This window comes from Ctenocephalides felis, unplaced genomic scaffold, assembly GCF_003426905.1.
Source record: "Ctenocephalides felis isolate EL2017-DRISC unplaced genomic scaffold, ASM342690v1 CF-g0.4_SCAFFOLD_03571, whole genome shotgun sequence".
NCBI lineage: Eukaryota > Metazoa > Arthropoda > Insecta > Siphonaptera > Pulicidae > Ctenocephalides > Ctenocephalides felis.
Window position 1 is genome coordinate 17,507,208 of NW_020539725.1, and position 21,010 is coordinate 17,528,217.

The window sequence follows — 21,010 nt, forward strand, 5'->3', positions numbered from 1 at the left end:
ATTTAAACAATTTAGTAATTACAAGAATTGTTACACGTTGAGATTGATATTATCAAGGTATATAAGATTTTAAATACTCAGGCCAATCGATCTTTCATGATAGTGCAATTGTATATTATCTGTCAAAAATCATGCATCTGCACACTTCTGTATACTGCGTCGGCTATGATGACATGATCCAAGGAGATTTAATGTAAAATTGAAGATTTTTTGTTTTAATATCGTTTAAGATGCTATTGAAAAATTCCTACTACTACTCATTTTTGTTACAATGAGTCCCTAGCTCTCCTCCTTTCGAGAACAACGCTTATTCGATGCTGTTTTTCTGGATAAATAAAATTCTTAATGGGATTTATTTTAATCCTTGGTAGAGTGTAAACTTATAAATGAAACTAGAAGTTTAAAGAGTTTTAATTCAGATTTACGACGTTCACAAGAAAACTTATTTTATCAGTTGATGGAAGTACATATTTCATTCACAAAATACTCAGCATTTTGCATTTATTTTATGCATGTTGACTCATTCTTAGTACGAATATATACAGATAATCTAAATAACACGAAACAATACTGAACAACTGTGTAGAAGCAAATTGTTTGACATTAAAAAAAAATTAAACTAATAATAGTCAACAACGATATGCATATATGGACCAAAAGCCAACGAACTTTTTGAATAACAGTGTTCCTGCAAGGCTAAAAATTATTGTACTGGTGTTTCTTAAAGTGCTAAGTATAAAACTATCGTCTGTCAGTTTTCAGCCCTGTACATCATGGTCGTCCAGGCGTTTAAAAGTGTAAAAAAAAAACAAAAACTAAACATTTTTCAGTAAGCTTAAGATTTTTATACTTGCATCGTATAAAAATTTTAATTTATTAATTGAGAAGTTCAAAAATCATAATGCCAGGCTCTCATTAGAAATTATGTACGTTTGATATATTTATGAAGCCAATATTGTCATTAACACCTTTTACTTATCATACTTTTTAAAACGTTATGAACATGTTTTATTTTATTTTCCAGGTGAAGTTCGAAGGTCGCACCCAATATCTGTCTGCGGTTTGCATGGCCTGCCTGGAGGCTTCGAGCCCTGAACGCGTAATCCGCTGCCGCTTCTGCACCACCCAGTGGGACGGATCGTCCCTGGTTTTGGGCACCATGTACTCCTATGACATCTTTGCTGCAATGCCGTGCTGCGCCGAACGCCATAAGGTAAAATTATAATAAATCAGTGCTATTTATATTTAAATCCTTTCGCTACGGATGTCGTCCATGGACGACATCTACATGATTTGCTGTGTACGGATGTCGTCTCTGGATGAAACTTAATGTTAGTTAAAGTTAAAGTATTGACTAGGGAATGCAATACCGGTATACCGAATTACCGGTAAACCGCCCGATTTTTGGGCGGTATTTTTACCGGTATTTACCCCAAAAATACCGGTATTTTTGGTATTTTTACATAAGCGCTATTTGATACATAATACATTAAAGTTTAAATTTCTCGGAACAAATTTATCTTCGATTTCTATAATCGCATAGACAGCTATATCTTCAAGTGATTCTATAGGATAAACAAATGTCAAATATTATCTCAACTCGTCATTAAACTGAATGTTTATTGCTTTACTAAGGGCTACATAACGTGTTACAATAAATAGAATTGAACTGATAGATAATGATATTTGTTTCATCTTATGTAAAAATGTAACAGTTTTTTAAGTGATATTTGCGCCAAAATATTTTATATCATGCAGATTACCCCTGCGTAATCTTTATTTTTTTCTAACTTTATACATAATAATTATGATAATTACTAAATATTTTTGCTTCTTATTACAATTATAAAATATTATTTTTGGAAAATGTTTCGAAGTTTGAAAATACTATAGAAGCATCACATTGTTTTAAATTACAATACTCAACAATTATAGTAACTTACTATCTCGACAAAGTATTCGATCTTAAATTAGTGTAAAAAAAATATTTTTTTAAAATATTGGAGATTATGCTAATTTAACACATCGGATACAGACAATACAGTTTATTATAATAATGTAATATGATCTTTTATGAGTTTTTGGTCTTTCTTACTCATAAGCTTGTTTTTGGTGAAAAGTACTCAATATACTCGATAGTGATAATGAATTAATTAAATTGGTTATAATTTTGTTAAATTATTATTTAAAAAAACAAATTTATTGTTTTATTTTATTGTTTTTATCGTTTAGTTGAATATAGTAGTTATATATACATTTTTTTATATTTGTACTAATAACTTTCAATTTTGTTTACGTTTATTTGAAATAATAAAAATACCGGTAATTTACCGGTATTCCGATTTTAAAATGAAAAATTCCCGAAATACCGGTATTGAAATTTTCCATCGGTATTACATTCTCTAGTATTGACAATGCTAGTCTTTGATTGTAATTTATAGTTCAATAGCAAAAAGGTTAATAAATACTCTATCAAAATATTGAGTTCATAAATATGTTTCCCTAAACAATTTATCATACTATTATTTGCATAAAATGTGATTATCTCCAATTCTAAAAAAGAACAAGAGGATATTATATAACCTTGTACGTTATTACGCCATATAACTTGCGCACAAGATATATAAATCCTGCTTAAATACTCGCGCGTTTCGCTTTTTACCGCCGAATGAATATATCTTGTACTACGTTCAGTTTAATTTATTTCTGTAGCGCGTCTTTGTACGGCTATGTTTTGCGTTATTAAATCCTGAAAGTCGTATATGTAGGCACATTATCAGTAGACAATGCCAAGAGCAATATCAGGCGTACTTCGTTTCAGACATCAATGCATCAACCGCACAAAAGCAAAAGCGTTGCTGCTGCTTTTATTCGCACTCGACTACTGATTTGATTCTAGGCTCAACATTTGTGAAGATTAATTTCCAAGCCATTTCTAACTCATAATGCAAAATTTCATAGGAGTTCATCAATTTATAACGCTGTTTTCAGCATTTGTAGGTTTAATTGTAAATCAAAGTTCAAGCTTCAATAAATAGTAGTTCAAGTTCTTATAATTTTATTTAAACTAGTTGGTATTGGTATTTTGCCTTGAGGCAAATTACATGAACTTCCCGATTTGTGTAAATAATCGACTTAATCATTGATAGATAAATTAATTTATGAGTAGTTAAAAGCATTCGAAGTGGATTTAGTACGCATTATTGAAAATCGAATACGCTATCCCGGTCGGAGTATTTTTTAAATGCAAATTTTCAAAAATCAATAATTTTTATAATTGAGCTAGCTTTTTGTAGGACTTTAATTGTTTAGTATCTTCATCAAGCACTCTATCATTATACCAAGTAAATGGTCTAATTTTAATTTTAGCAAATGTAAAAAGAACTACTCATTTTCTCAAACTTTGATGAATTTTCAAATTAAACCACTTGTCGTAAGGCGGTAATATTTCAGTAAGTTCTATAAGACTATGATATATTACGCAAAAAAAAGTTCCAAGAAAATCGGTTTAAATTTTTTTTTAAACAGTTAATTACAAGAAAACGGCTCAATAGATTTTCACCTAAAACTATCCCAACTAATATCTTTCGAACAGTTTTTAATTTTTTAAAATCGATTCGGTAGTATGAGCTTGAATGTCGATGAAAAGTTTAACACTTTTTTCCAAATTACAAAGAAACGGCTCGGCCGATCGTCGCACAAAACTCAGAAACGCTAGTCCTTACCGAAACACATCGAATGGCTTTTAAATATTTGAAATCGGTCGAACCGTTTTTGAGAAAACGGCGATTTACGGCAAAAAATCTGTTCACATACACACACACACAGCATACTTTTTCCAGATTTGGGCTCATTCGATTCAGAATGGCTTGAAACGTCGAGAAAACATAAAATTAGCGATTCGGATATTTTGATGAAAACATAAACTTCTCCTTCGGGAAGTTAAAAATGTTCTGTTCTTGTTCAGTATTTTTCATTATTGTTAAAACTTTGTTGGAAATGCGGATAGATAGTAATCATATTGTTGCAAATCCAGCACCATAAAAGTCACTGAAAGGGGAGTAATGTGGCATCCTTGACATGTTGGCTTTTATAAATTTTATATTATAATCTGATGCCAAGATTAAATTATAACTAATGAATTTTTAAAACCCACATTTTATTAATTTTTTTCACTAAAATTTACGAACCATTCACATTTGTATAAACTTTTGTTAGTAAGGCATAATTAACATTGTCGTCCCTAAATGAAGATAGATGAGTGCTTGTTAGTTTCTATGTCTAGTATCATCAAAAGTGTTTACTCAGCTATCTCAATGTATATTCTGTTTTATCTAATTAGTAGACCATGAAGAGCTTACGCCCGAAACATGTTTCATTTATTTTCTAGCCGAAAAACCTTTACAAGCTTTTAGTTTTTGCTCGAAATTCTTATCTAGTAGCTTTTAGCAAGAGATAGATTGAATTATATTTTGATATGTGAGAATTATAATGTCTGTTACAAAATTTTAAGTGTATTTTATTTGCCAATTATTTTTATAATAACGTAATAATCAGTTTATTAATTTTATTTTATCGTTTTAACACTTATAATTAGTATGAATAATTAATATGCTTCATTTAAATAAATTAAGAATATTGTATAAGGTCAAAATAATAAATGATCAGAAATCCGTATTTAAATTGAATAACAAAAAGTATTATTTTATTTTAAAGAGCATTTAGGGTTATGACAAGGCCATGTTACGCTCCAACTTTCATATTATGCTACTGAATCATACTGAATACTGTCAAAATGTCATGTATTTGCTATGCATTCAGGCGTTTCACACATAAACTGAAACGTCACTCGTATGTTATGAAGGTGTATCAGAAACACCCTGTTAGGGGGCGTCCATTAATCACGTGAGGTTTTTAGGGGGAGGTGGGGTTTGACAAAAAATCACGAAATATCACGTGGGGGAGGGAGGGGTATAGCAAGATATCACGTGTATTTATTATTTTTATATTTTTATAAAAAAGTTCAAACATTTTTAAAAAAAATTAAAACTTTTACAGTTTTTTCACGTAACTAAAAATACACGTGATGTTTGGTGGGGGAGGGGGGGTAATTTTGAATATCACCAAATATCACCAAGGGGGAGGGGGGGTCTAAAAATCCCTAAAAACTCGCTCACGTGATTAATGGACGCCCCCTATATAAGATCGTTTTTTTGACACTTGTGCGGTTTCTAGGTTAGGTTTTCTATCCGACAACCTGAGAAATTCGCCTGACTGCACACCAACCACATGGCTTTTGTCAATATTTAGTATGGAAAGCGGCAGAATCGGTCCCTTACTCTACTTGCAATGTATAAAGTGTAGTAAGAGAAATTCATCATTATTTTACCAAAAGATGTCTCTAATTATTTCGCGTTGTATAAATCTGGTTCGGTTCGCGTTAGAATGATGCGATTTCTTACTAAAAAACTTTTCTGACAGTTTTGTAATTAGTTGACACAGTTTTGTTTGAGCCCTCGTCAAAAATGGACAAAAATGTAATTTCCAAGCCATTTTATCATTTTTATATTCCAGTAAAAACTTATTTACATTATTATCTTTAATATAGCAGTCATATAAAGAGCAGAAAAAAAATTGACTGAATTAAACAAAAAAAAAAATTATTTACCATGCATGTGAAATCTCGTCCATTCTATGTCTGCTTTTTTGTACTCTTGTTTATTTAGTATGATTGTTTGATGACACATACAATATACAACCATTTTCATCATGTTTTCCCATCTTTTCTCTTGTCCCACATATTAGACCGATCGGCTTAACTAAAGCGTTGATGGATCACGGAGACGGCCTTCATTGAATCACGGTTGCTCGTATATTTTACGTCTAAATAATATTTATGCGAAAATACTTCTCGACTTAACGATCGCCTTTTCTGGCGGACTCGCTCACCTCAATTACTTCAACATAATCTTTACTCGTCTTAATCGAACATAAATCGGAAACGTCTTCATGCAATTTATATCAACGAGGAACAGACGCGTAATTTAACGCGTTTTACTTCAGTTGAAGATTTATGCATTTCAGTTACTATTCGAATAATTGCTTGGTGTGTGCTATTGATTTATAATTATTGATACAAGTTCTGGACGATGTTCTCCAAGAACACACATTTGTACTTGTAATTGTTTAATATTTTCCAAAAAACTATTTGAAATTCCTACGAATAACAAGTATAAAAATTTTAAATGATGGGGTTAAATAATATACTGTATATTCGATACTCAAAATTTCATTTACCATGACAACTGAAGTAATACAAATACCTACAGCCAAAATAGTAGATATTAAATAGTATATAAAAAAATTTCCCTTAACAAACTACAGAAAGATATATCAAAATCAGAATAATCGTTTAGGAGGAGTATATTTACATACATCATTGCAGAGGAATTGTATATATATATAAGATATAGATAAAATGACCTTATAAATATTTGCTAGTTTTACTAACGTTTTCGCGACTATATAACATGAAGAAAGCCATAACTACAATCTAGTCAGATTTTGAATGTCATTGCCACAGTCTTATAGCAGTAATCAGTTCTAACGTGTATCGCGCCTTCAGTGCGATATTTCGAGGGTAGTTTTCTCATGTTTTTAGGGACTTATTTATTCTCAGTACTAGTGATATTGATCAATTACATTGGAATAATCAGGTATTTGGTGGAATTTTGATTACTATTTTGAAAAACATTTTTGTGTTCTTTTGGGCTGACATAGTACTATTCCGCAAGCACTAGGGAGTAGTTAATTCGAGACCAAGAAAAAAAATTCAAACCTGTCGTAGGTTCACTTTTAACTCCTACTCTAACTACTTCTAGAAACAAAAACAGACGCTTGGGCTTATAAGTCGTGTGCTGATGTCCTAAAGAGAAGCAAACGATTTGTTCATAAATGTTGGCTCTTCCTGCAGCTAAACAAAGCTTATAAGCTAATCTTATATATATATATATATATATATCTTATATATAAAATTCTTCTGTAACAATGTAAGTTTCATATTTCCTCCTAAACTATAATTCGGATTTTCATGAATCTTCCTGAAGTTTGTTCGGGAAATTTTTTAGAATGTTTTGATTCATAGAAATATAGCTAAATTGTAGAAATAAATAGAAAAAAATACAAAAAAACGCTTATCATTGTTTGCCCTTGAAAATATTTGAAGCTTAGTTTGACATTAAAAACAATTGAGGACTGTCATTTGCCAAACATTTCTATTCACTTATAGGCTAAGGCGATATTAGAATATAATAAATTCATAATTATGAATAAGGAAAATGTAATGTCTACATTATTAATGCCGAAAAGCAGCTGAGATGCGCCAAAAATTAAATTAATATAAGATGCAAATAATATAACAAGCATTTGACAAGTGATGCAGTCTGCGCATGCGTCTGACGTGCGCGTGGTTTGCTTTTGCTTGCAATAATTTTGTTTGCGCACTTTGCGAACAGATTCGCCGTACGAATTCGCGCAAAGGAGCGAGCCATAAGTGATTGCGCTCAAACATATTCAATTTGCAGTCGTTTTGCCTTACTATACTAAGTCGCAATACAAAAAAAATTATTTAGAAGTTTCATTGTGTCAAAAATTCATATGTTTGTCATTGGGTACGGAATATTTACTCAATCGAGCGCTTGGGGTCTGAAATTTTTACTGTTTTCCAATTCGTTTGGAATTTTGGAACTAGGTTCATCTTACTCTTCAGAAGTGAAAACAATTTAGACTCCTTTACCACTTCTCGGGTGGATGACATTTCTTTTCAGTGGTGTAATTTTACTTTTTTCAAAATAACGTTGGGTATCGATAAAAGAACTAATTATACGAGAAAAATATTTAATAATGTTTTTCAAAAAGGAAATACTTTTCAAGTTACTGGCTACTGAATATTTGTTTCTTTTTTGCGTTTTTCATCATTTTTTGCTAACACCTTCAAAAATATACATCTTAACGAAAATCATGTAATGAACAGAATTATATCAATTAAAATCTTAATAAATCGTTATTTTATAGTGTTTTAGGAACATTATTAGGCTAGATATGAAAATGGGTTTTTATAGTGCTCAAAATAAGCTTTAAAATGAGTACTTCTGCGTGTAAAATGAGTGAGCTATCATGCAGATAAAGGACGCATGCAATGTTTTTTTTTTTCATTTAAATCAAATACTTTGAGTGCCATATCCACCAAAATTAAAAATAATCGTATTCAATCTAGAATTAACTTGGTTTAAGAGATCTTGATGGATTCTAGAAAATACCACAACTTTAGTACAAATGATTTTCAAAAAACTCATGATTTCATGAAAAAAAAACATTTAAAAAAAACAACCAATTTCTCATCATAATACCTCTGAAAGAATACGTATAAAAGTATATATATATATATATATATGAAAATTCGAGGTATTTTTCTGACTAATTATTATTGTTTATTATTATTTCGTTACCCAAATATTGATAGATGTATGATTAATTAAGGAGCTGTCCAACCAGAGGTCTTTCGAGCCTTTTAACCCTTCGCCGTTTTACAATAAGAGAAGTTACGGTAAAACTAATGATAGAGAAAGTTGTAGCTCATTTAATCACCTTTAAAATAGTGTATTACAAGTTCTGATAAAATCAGAATTAAAAGAGTAATAATCCAATTAATGCTGTGGATGGTGACGGAGTGCAAATTGTTAAAAACATTGAAATTAAGATAAAGATTAGCCTATTTCCAAAATATCAAGTAAATTGGAGCACAGTAAAAAAATTCACAGAGCAATAATTTTGTTGATTGTAAGTTGAATAGAGCACATGTGAACAGGATTTGACAAATTAATTCACTTCAAATATAAACTTAAGCAATAATGTATATTGATTTATTGGAGAAAAAAATGTAATTTAGATATTAAAATTACTAAAAGCCAGTTAAAATATGGTACGAAATTATAAAAATTATAGGCAACATTATTGAAGCATATATTTTGGGTAGAAAAATAAAAGGTGATATTGCACCTTTGCCGCGAATGCTATATATTAATTCTTTCTGAATTTGTTGTACTTTTTAAAAGATTTCAATTTTCAACACGTATATCTTATGCTATAACCATAAATCACAAAGGCAGACGATTATTTTTAGTGTGATAAATTTGGAAAATCAATGTTTTAGTCGTGAATAAACAAAAAATCATTCATTTATACATCCACATCTACAGGTATGACTAAAAATACTATATAACCCTTAAATGCAATAAAATAAATTGAGCTATTGGAAATAAATTTGTTCTATAAATCGCAGTGTATAATTTTTAATATACAATTTTATTGAACATTTTTTAATATTTGTTAAATGAATAATTAAAGTGTTAACTGTGGGAATTGAGAACAATCATTTTATTTGAAATAGTTCTACATTCAACATCACTCATATATTGGTGTAAATAGTAATTCAAAAAACAGTTATTATTATTTTTAACTAAGCAGTAAATATTAGTATAAAAAATTGAAAAATTGTAGACATGAGTACAGAACAACGTCTGTCGGGTCAGCTAGTATATATATATATATAAACTACTATATATGGTATATATACATACGACTAAATATGATTAACTAAAATACGACTCCATTGAAAATTAAAGTACGACTGCCTGAAAACTGCGTCATTGCAAGCTTTTTTATCAGCTCGCCTTCAAAGTCACTTTGCAATCCTAGATATCAATATTTTACGACTTGTTTAATATCATTACATAGTGCAACACAATGCTTTACTTAGTTGTTACTGCGTATTTTGTGTTTAGAAAGGAATTTTATCAACAACTGCTGGGCTTATTAAGGATATTTCTAGCTTATAATGTTGTACGCATGGTTCACTAAGAATCTACGTTGTTTGTATTCTGACCCATACAATTGCTTTATAATATTATTTATTATTATTACAAATGGGTGCATCTTTCCTACTTGTCCGTAATATATGGACAAAATTGTTATTGCAACTAATTGCATTCTTTCTTAATAACGATGTTATTACAGTTAAAATAAAAGGTAAAAGACGATGTTACTGATAGTCATTAAATCTTAGATGCGTAAAAACGAACGAGACTTATTATAACATCAATAATTACATAATATTATTCAAAAAAACAATACCACGGTTTTTTAACCGTATTTCCTCTGCATTAAAAATAATATTTGTGGTTGCCTCACAAATCAGTTATGATATGCAACTATAAATTAATATCTTTATGTATCTACTGTCGGTAATAAATATATTTTTTGCACTCAACAAACTAATAGGAACAAGCTATTTGGAATTACGCCAGTTAAGTTAAACAACCTGGAAGTACGCTCTTTTAACTATCAATTGAAACTTGTTGTTGTACCATAAACTCTTTATAGCTATTTGTAATTCGCTATTGTTGTTTTATGCATAATGCAAATTTAATGCGTGGATGCAGCACTGCCCTTGCGGTGTGTTCTCATTAGCCTTGAATCGTTCGCGTTGTAAAAAAATATGTTCTTACCGCCTCGGCTCATAAAACAGTTTGCCGCTGTTGTCGGGCAGTATTTTTCGTTTTGGTACATGTGTTGCGTATGTCAACCGCTCAGGGCTTTTGTCATGTTTGCCGAGAGGGGCACATTATCCGGTATTATGAATACCGATATATCACAAAGTGAATGAACAATGGTCGGAGATGCTCAGAAAGCGTACTTGGATTAAGCCATGTCACGCAGTCTCTCCTCCTTATTATAATTTAGTGAGCTTCTTTGTCGAATTACATGTTGCAATGACCCAAATCTCAGAAAATAAAATTTATATGAATTATAACTGAAGTTTTTCAGCGGCTACTGATTCACTTGATTCGATAATATAAAATTTAAAAATGTTGCTTGTAAAAGCTTGTAACATGATGCTCAATCAAGATAAATTGCATTTCTTTTCTTTTTACACATTAATTTAAAAAAAAAATGATAAGAATAGACACTGTTAAATAGACCGTAACATTTGGCGTTTTTATGGCAACGCAATGTTAAGGCTTTATCTTCATGTAAATTAATAGTAAAAACTGTCAAAATGCTATGTATCGGACATTTTAGATATGAAACCTCACTTAGAAAATGCTCAAACGTTAAAAAAATAATCATAACTGCATCTTTCTTATGCATTATGTAACACATACGTGAAGTTAGATTTCATATATAAAACGCCTGATCGCACAACAAATTTATAGCATTTTGACAGTTTTTACTACCAATTAGCATGCAGACAAAACCGTAACATATAACAACGCCATATAACGGCCTTTTTTTTAAGAAATTGACCTCCTAATCTATACTATATTAAACTGTTAAGATGTAAACCTGCCAGCCAGGTTAAAGTTTCTAGTCTGATGTTCTGGTATATAATGATTTGTTAAATTTAAAAATATGATCTAAAAATTCACAATATAAAAACAACGTATATAAACTATTCCATCTAGATAGTCAAACCTCAGGAATTTCTTCCAATCGGTATTTAAGCACACTCCTAATTAAAGAAAAATCTGCAATAAGCAGTTTTCTTTTAGATTGAAAAGATTGGAGAATTTGCTTAGTCTACAATAAAAATTTATAACATGCTCGTGTGTATATTGCATTTATATGTTTAAAATGAAATAATAGGGTAATCATAAATGATTTTAAAATAATTTTTCATTGTAAATGATTTGTTTTAATTTGTTGTTTGACTATGCCAAAAAATTAATATTAATAATATTATATTTCTATTTTCAGTGTAACAATTGCTTCAAGCCTTTGCTCCATCCTCATCAGCGCTTGAACTTCTTCAGCGACTACAGTCATACTCTGAACTGTCCCTTCTGCCATGTTCAGGACACACACTTCGTGAAGCCTTTGGCTTTCTGCTACACCAAACAGACGTTCCCGCTTTACCAACAGTGGCCATAACACGATGCCTCGCCGACGGCGGTCCATGTGTCCGCCTCGGCGACCGCCTCGACCGCCACTGAAAGCAATCGACTGTACGACCGCCAGCCACGAGCCATAAGACCACCAGCCCGACATTCACCTATACCATTGCTACCTACTACACCGCCATCTATGCAACAGATGTACAAAACATCACCAATCGGCACAAAGACATCACCAATAGGCACGTCCAAAATATCACCAATTGGAACCAAGACATCGCCGATAGGGTTTAAGACCTCGCCGATTGGATTTAAAACTTCTCCTATCGGCTGCAAGACTTCGCCAATAGGTTTTAAAACCTCGCCGATAGCGTTACGAACCTCTTCGCCAATAGATCTCCCGGCACCTCAGCCGAGAATGCAGCCTATTAAGGCGGTGCCCTTGCTTGGAGGAGTGCTTCCAGCAAAAGCGCGGATTACCACAGTTGCTGATAGTTGTGCACAATCCTGTTTGCAATTATTTTCCAATGAATTCATGGATTATCTCAATCAGATAAGTTAGATTGATAAGGTAGACGAATCATCAAACCAGTTATTAGGATGATAACATACAGTGAGTATTTTCATAGTCACCAAATTTGTGGGATCATGAACATGGTATTATTAGTGATCTCTTGTTTAGTTTTCGAATGAGATTTGTCTATTAAACAGTTAATGTATTGATAATGAGTGTAATTAAGTGATCTAAAACAATTAATTGCTACCTCAATGAACTCAAATAACATCAAGAAGATTTTTCCTCAAACGGCGATGGTTGTATATGGCGATGTACTATGTATTTATATGAATTTATTAATTAATTAATTAAAAAGCGGTGAACAAACGACGGACTGATATTCATTAGCGGCATGGCAGTGCGACAGCCACGATTGTTTTAAAATAATTCAAATTCTAGTGTTGATAAGTTTTGTTCTGTTGAAGTTTGTTTTCGTTCATATTTTTATCTTAGTGCACCAATTTATATTTAAATAACCTATTATATGAAATATTTTATGTTATTAGATAATTCTAGGTTTGAATTAATTACTGAATATTTTTGTTATAAGGACAACGTGAGCGTTTTCAAACTGAACCGTTATGTTGTTCTTCTTAGAATATATTAATTTTTAATAAGTTAGGTATCATACTAGAGGTTAATATGCAAAAGTTTTGAATAAGATTAAACCCTATCCGCGTTTTGATAATGAGAAGTACAGAAAGTCGAAGAAAAACTTGTGTTTTGAAAAAAAATTGAGACGGGCGTGTCGGCAGTTAGATGCTATGTGATTCGCGCAATTTTTTTACATAAATTCGTAGTATATAGATTCTATATATATAAATATATATTGAAACATATTTAGTCGTTAAGATTTTTTCTATTTCTAATATTAGGTACATGCGATTTAGTGATGTGTAAAAACAATAAATTTTCTAATGTGTTTTACTTTGTATAGGATTTATGAAAATTTATCTCCATTTGTTGTTGTCGGTATATTGAATGAATTTTTGATTAGATAGTTGATACTACTACACATTAAGGTAATAAAGCTAAGAATTTATGCTGTGTGCGACCAATAAGCAGGCTTGGAATTACATTATTCAGGTTGTTTTTATTGTGTGAATGGATTTTGTAGAGATGAAGTACAGAAATGTATAATTATAACGAGATATACGAATTGAATAAGAATAATTCATTTCGATGAAAGATGAACAATAACTTTTTCAAGGAAATTAGAAAACAATATATTTGACAAAAAACAGACGACAGTTTGATGGAGACGAGCGATGGCTTTTTTGCTTATTCATATACACATGCGTATAGAAATATATGTCTCATTAAATAAAAATCATAGGTGTATTTCGAAAATTTAGGAGTTCTATATTTATATAAGCATTTATATTGTAAAATTTCTAGGCGTTATAGGTTTCTAAAATTAAAATTTAATCATAAGAAAAAATAATATATCATTTTTATACGAGCTATGATAGTAGTTATTAATATACATCTATAAACTTTCTTCGTGTTTCGAATAATTTTAGTGATTTAATGAATATACACATAGTTGCCAATTAATAATGGTATACCGATCAAACTTTAAAAGAACTGCCTCCATCGTCATCGTTTTTTTGTAAAAATTAACATTTATAAAAAATCATCAAATCATCACGGGTATGATTGTGTGTGAATGGTCGTAAGATTGCCGGATATTTCTTTTGGTTTTTCTACTATATTACAAAAATTTCGTTTTTCTGTCTTAAAAATTTAACTTTGTTTACATAAAAGTTAATAATCGTGCATAGTTATAAATGTATTTTATGAATCACAGATATTGAAAATTAGTCATTCAGGGATTCAGAAATGCCTAGCAGAACGTGTTAGTTCAATTGACAACATCTAAATATGCCAAAAATCATTAAATTGAAAATACACTTTAAAAATGGCTAAAACTCTAAATTGAACTACAATTCTCTGTCGCTGAAAAAATTCAAAACGTTTTAACTATAACTATATATCACTTATAATAATATTGTGGAGATTGATCAACTTTATATAAGTTTTTTTTTCTAAAAAAATTAATTAAACATTTCACTTTCTCATTTTTGCTGTTTGAAATCTTCACAACTTTATTATTAAAAATTTGCCAATTAAATTTATAACACTAAAAAGTAGGAAAGGAATTGAACTATACTATGAATTACTACTTGACTTACATAATTTAATTTTCAAAATATTTCACTTAAAAAAATAAACGTTAAAAATTAAATTTTCATATAATTTTATCATAACCATTCAAATCACGTAAAGTAATTCATATTATATTTTGATTCAAATATAATACAAAGATAAATATAAAAAATTTATTAGTAATAATTATATAAAATAGAATTTAAATATATATTATAGAAATATCTTACGGAATTATATATCGCAAAAATAAGAATTTTCGTCATTTTTTATTTTTCTCTATTTTGTGCATTGTTGCTCTGGTTTACTTTGTAAGCATAATTTTTATAAGGGACAATTATATTCATTTAAAAAAAGTCTCATTAATTCCATTATTTTACATTATGTATTCAATTCGTTGTAATTTTTTATGTAAATTTAACAATTATATAAAAGTGTGTAATTACAGTAGGTATCATTTTTTATCAATATTTACAAAGTTTACAATCTTTTTTATGATAATGAGTAATTGAATAATTTGTTTGCTGCTATTTTTTTAAATTAATACTGATTTTTTCAGTGAAGTACTATAATTTTTATTTTTATTAAATTTATTTCATTAAATATATTATTTTTTCCTCTAATTATGCATACAAAGTCAACAGGTGCCAGGTATGCATGCATATAAAAAAAAGATAACAAAGAAAGTTATCTCACTTTCAGATCATCTGATGATGAATACGTACAAAAGAAATTTTTATCTTTGCGATGACTTTAAACTTATGATAAATTAAAATATAATATACTACATATATCTTCGTGTTATATTCCGTCTGCGGCCGTTTGTACCGTTAATTTTGAAAGTTAATAAATTATCCAGGAAAAAAAAACAGTTGATGAAGGCGACAAAGCGATTTTCTTACAATAATATTTTTGGTAATCAAATCTTTAAAAAATAAAATTCTAAAATAATATAGTTTTTCATCTATTTCCAACGGTGCAAACGGACAATGTCGGATGCTTGGTTATTGTGAATGTTATGTACTGCAAAATTATAATACTATTTGAAGCAAATGAATCTATATAAATAATCCTAGTGAATAAAATTTCTATAACCTAAAATACGTCCGTGAAAAATCTTTATGCCGATAATAAATGAAATTTTAAAAGACAGAACCGATTCAAATAAATAAAATATTAAGATTTACGAAATAACCATAAATTTACCTCGACACAACAAATTTTTATAAAAAAAATAAATACGTTCTGAGTGAGTATTATATAGCTATAGAAACAACATCTTCCAATATATTTGATATAAAGTAATATTGTATATTAATGCCCATAGATATAAAAGCCTTTCCCAAAACAATGAAATAGAACGAATGTCGTACAAAAATATTTGCCAATATTAGGTTTCAGTTCACGGTTTTCTTGGATAACCGAATCTTTTTGAAAAATATATTTAAATAGTGTATCGTTTACAAAAGTCAGTACATAACTGAACAAATATCACTTAACTGAATTGTAAGTTGTCGATGTTTTCTCTAATCATAATCGTTTTAGTATCTACGAACTAGTGCTTAACTTATCTATGTTCTGTTAGTTTTAAGAGTAATTAATATTTATTGAGAGTTGATTGATTTTTAGTGGAATTGAATGTACAATCTACATATCGCCATCTTAAACTAATCGTGTTAATAATTATCATAAATTTTATGCATTCCCCTTGAATGTGAAAAATCTTAGTCATTTCTGTTTCTCGTTGGAATAAGTCTTGAATATATTATTTCTGTAACAATAAGTAGACTACGATCGTTGTATCGGGGGAGGATGAATTTTGGGGAAAACTTAAATTTAACGACATGCCCAGAGTTATAGGATAGTATACTACGATTAAGGGGCCAATTTTTGGATAAAATAGAAATGATATTTTACGGGTCTCTAATCGTATGAGTTGGTAATCACGAACCATTTTTTTATATTATTCTATTTATTTATTGGCCTTGCTTACATGGAGCATTTAGCCACCATCAATGTTTAATTTTCATATTTTATACTATTTTTTAAATTCAACTTTTACTTATCTTTCTATGCAATTTTAAATTAACAATACGAATTCTAATCAATTTTAACTCATTTTTTATCTTATTTTTTTTAATCCTTATTTCTTCTGGATTCATCTCCTTTTTTCTCCTACTAATACAATTACGTTTTCTTGTAAATCCAGTTGAAACTTTTACTAGATTCTTTTTTTTTTCATACTTCTTTGATATTTACAAACTTTAATAATAATGTATTCAATTACAATTATATCATCATTATAAACTTGTTATTACAATTTATTTTGTTGTAATGTGCCAGGGATAGAATCAACGAACTGAACTATTAAAAAGCTATGTCGTTGCAGTTCGATAGAGCGTTTTGCACAAGAAACCTAACCTCCAAAAGTCACAAACGTCGAAATATTATCTTTGGTTAGACGTATTTGTTATCAAAATGACAACAGAAAGTTGCACTTATGATAAAATTGTTATTTGAAATTTGTGCCTTTTGGAAGTTTATTTAGAGTAAAATGCTTGATCGCACAACAAATCCAAAAACTTTTCACAATTCCTGACAACCAACTTATACGATTATAGACCCATAATATAACATTTCTATTTAATCTAAGAATTGGCTCCTAAATTTATTCCTTGTAAACTCTTAGAGCAAAACGTTATAGTCCAGTCATTATAGTAAGTTCACCTCGGAATTCGAGATACCCAGCTATAAGTCTGTAAATACTTGTATATTGACATTAAAGGTTGTCTCAAAACCTGCATATGGCAGGTACACCCTACCATATGTGGGATTTGAGACAACTTTCAAGTGTCAATATACAAGTATTTACAGACTTACAGTTGGGTATCTCGAATTCCGAGATTCTTACCTAATTTAAGCTTAAATGACTGGACTATTACTCCTGCTACTTTCATCACGATACAACGAATTTAAAACAAAATTTAGTTCAATTCACTTTTGGCTCATTTTATATCAACGTTTTGAATTTGGCCATGTGCATAAACGGGCTGCAAATTTAATTATGATTTGGTATAGTGTACTTATTGTAGGTTTTCTTCGATGACTTCGACTTACTTCGTAAAATGCGGTCTTATTCTGCTCATAAAACCAAAAGTGAGTGAGTTACAGTTACAAGTATTCTACTCTATGTGCCAAACGTTATGGTGAGAGCAAACAAACAAAAATAGTATTTGAATGATGTACAATGTAATTGTTCTTACAATTTTTATTGGACATTAATTACTGGGTTTGGTTCATTTTTCAATTGATTTTTACTACTAGAATAAGATTGCATTTATTGATTGTTGTGTTAGTTCCGTCTTGTATTTTAAATAAATAGGGTCTAAATATTCACATATAACCTAATAGCATAATTCAGTTCTTAGTAGTTTCACTTTGTTTGATATCCGAAGCTTACCTCTTTACTGAGACAGATGCCCTTAGGACACGATTTGGGCAATTCTCAGTTGAAACCTGCACTGCCATTTGACATTGTGACAATCACATTTGTAATTTAACATTCTAGTCGAATTTAATTTCTCACTGTAAGAAAGAACTACAAAATTATTATAGTTAAGATATAACATCAATCGATTGCTGTCGATCGCAATATTTACAATTTTCGGTTACTCAGTGAGATTTGTAGGTCAAATGTTTGTGGCATGTGCATTTAAACAAATATCTATGAATATATAATAATAATTAATTTAAATAATTGTTTTCACTTCAAAAATATATATTTAAATCAATGTGGTAGATGTAGTATAATTGCTTAAAAAGTACAAATCAAACCCTTTGTTACTTTTGCAAATTTTATAATATTATATAAACATAATTTTCTTGATAAACGGAAGATGATTATTAAATAAATGATTGTTAATATACAAATACATAACTGGTTAACATTACGCGCTGAAGATACTGTAAAATAACAAATATTTCTTCGCGACATGCATTATTTCTGTTTACAGAGTAAATATTCGAACAATAAAGGACCAATTTACTGATAAAATAGACCGTAACAAAGCGTTGTTATGGCAACGTAAGATGGCATAACAACGCCATGTTACGTTGCCATAACAACGCTCTGTTACGTTGCCATAACAACGCCATGTTATGTTGCCATAACAACGCTATGTGGCGGTCTGTTCTAGCAGAGATTTGGCTCCTAAATCTGGCAATATATTTGGCAAACTTAATTTTGAAATTGCAATTACATTTATGAACTATTAAAATTTTATTCAAGTGAAATTTATACGCATTAAACATTGTTTTGTATATTCATTATAGTATCCAGCTTACACGAAATTAATAATAAAATAGTTACAACAATATACTAATGATACTAATAAGCCATATTTATGGATATAATATTATATTATAACATTATCATGCATAAGTCATATATAGGGGAATCTAAGGCTTCACATATATATACATAAACATATATTTGAAATGGCAAGGTGTATCCGAAAAGCGAAATTACTTTAACAAAACAAGTTTTGCTAAGGTTTCACGGTTCCTTTTCAGTCCACCCTGTGTACAATTATAGCATCAATATCGTGTACAATATTTTTCTTTAGATATGATTTTTTCTCTCTATATTAGCGACGCAACTATAATATATTTATATATACATATATAATGTGTGATTGTTGGTGTGAATGATATTAGTCATAAACTATCATCTTAGCATTTAACATTTAATATTAAACATTTACATATATTCATTAGATTAGTTTTAAACACGGCCTATCTGGTTTGGATCGGTACTAGCGTTCGTACAATCATTACTATTAACAAAGATCCGACAATAACTGATTCTTTTCATAATTTATCGCACTGTATAAATATTTCATAATAGGTTTTATAACACAGGTTCTAAAAAATAGTTGTCTGCATTGGGTGGACGACATATGTTTCCTATAGTTGACCACGAATCTAAGGCCAAAATTAGGGGTCAAAAAATGAAACGACAAAATCTCCGACCTGGAATTTAGTCATGTTTCTTTCATTTCTTGGCCTTTTTCACCTTAAATCACCTGTGCAAAGAATTTCTCAAATGTTGGCTTATTTGTAGCTACCAGCAGAACTTTGCAAAAATATTTTGAGGTAACTGCAAATATGTTTGCAGATAGTCTAAAGGAAACTGAGAGAAAATTTGCTTGTAAATTACTGCTGGTAGCTTCAAAAAGATACTAACAAGGAAATACTACAGAGGAAAAAAGGTGCAGAAATCCGTTGACAGGAAACGATAGAAATTATAAAAATTTTATGATCAAGCAGAAAAGTTCTTACGGTTCTAATTTATAGACTCGAGGTTTTGTTGTTCTCCATTTTTGCCGATTGGCTCCCAATTTTGTCTTTAGGTTTGTGTTCAGTAGTAAGAAATACATTAGAAAACATATGACTCCCAATACAGCCAACTTTTTTCTGGGCCAGTGCAATTTAGGATTATCTTTAAAAATATCGGTTCGGATCTTTGTTCATCTTAAATTATCTTTTGCTTTAGGATTAAGTTATATTTCTTCGTCTATTCTATAAAACTTCACTCTATCCAAATTTTCCTTCCTTCTTCGACGATTGTTCGAAAAGTTCCGAAGCATCCGAGATCCGCTGAGATTTTTTATAAATTTAAGAAAAATATGACGATTACTTAGCATAACTATAATTCGTGCGTTTACATTTTTATAGAAAACTCGCAAAAAATTGAAAAAAAAAATATTTGTCGGATATTTTATAAGATGAAATATTCTGACACCAATCTAAAGCATAATTCTAATCAAAATTGGAAGACTTAGTGGGAAAGACTAATATTTCTTATTTATTTTTGTAATTTGCTGAGCTTATATTAGTCTTTGAACGCGAAACAAGTATTCGTTCATTTAATATTTATTAGTACGTAGACAGCCTAATAATAATGGACATTCGTTCAAAATAATATATTTTATATCGTCGTGTATCGAATTCATTTTGTATTGAATTAAATGTTAATATTTTTGTAAATAGAGATAGCCTCTGTATATACTGAATTAAAGTGGTAACTGTAAATTTACATAAACGTTTTGTTCAAATTGAAAGTTAAATTTGTAAACAAAAACAAGTGTTTTTCAAACTATGGGCAAATTCTGTTGTAGATAGACCAATGTTATGGCAAGCTCTGTTACGCTGGGTTTCATATAAAAATGGTACTTAAAAACTGTCAGTCGTTTAAAGCAACTACATAGCATTTTGACAGTTTTTAGTACCATTTATATGATGAAAACAGCAGCGTAACGTAGCGTTGCCATTG

General features: G+C 29.9%; 2 protein-coding genes across 3 annotated transcripts in view; one reads left to right on the forward strand and one right to left on the reverse strand.

Moving 5' to 3' along the window:
* The window catches only part of LOC113386799 (headcase protein-like), a 32,552-nt gene extending 20,564 nt beyond the window's left edge, over nucleotides 1-11,988 (forward strand). The window contains exons 2-3 of the mRNA XM_026624556.1: nucleotides 1,025-1,213; nucleotides 11,815-11,988. Coding sequence (XP_026480341.1) covers nucleotides 1,025-1,213; nucleotides 11,815-11,988 — 363 coding nt within the window. The remainder of the gene's footprint in view (nucleotides 1-1,024; nucleotides 1,214-11,814) is intronic.
* Nucleotides 1-21,010, reverse strand: part of LOC113386798 (headcase protein-like) — a 675,189-nt gene that overhangs the window by 197,691 nt on the left and 456,488 nt on the right. The window lies entirely within an intron of this gene.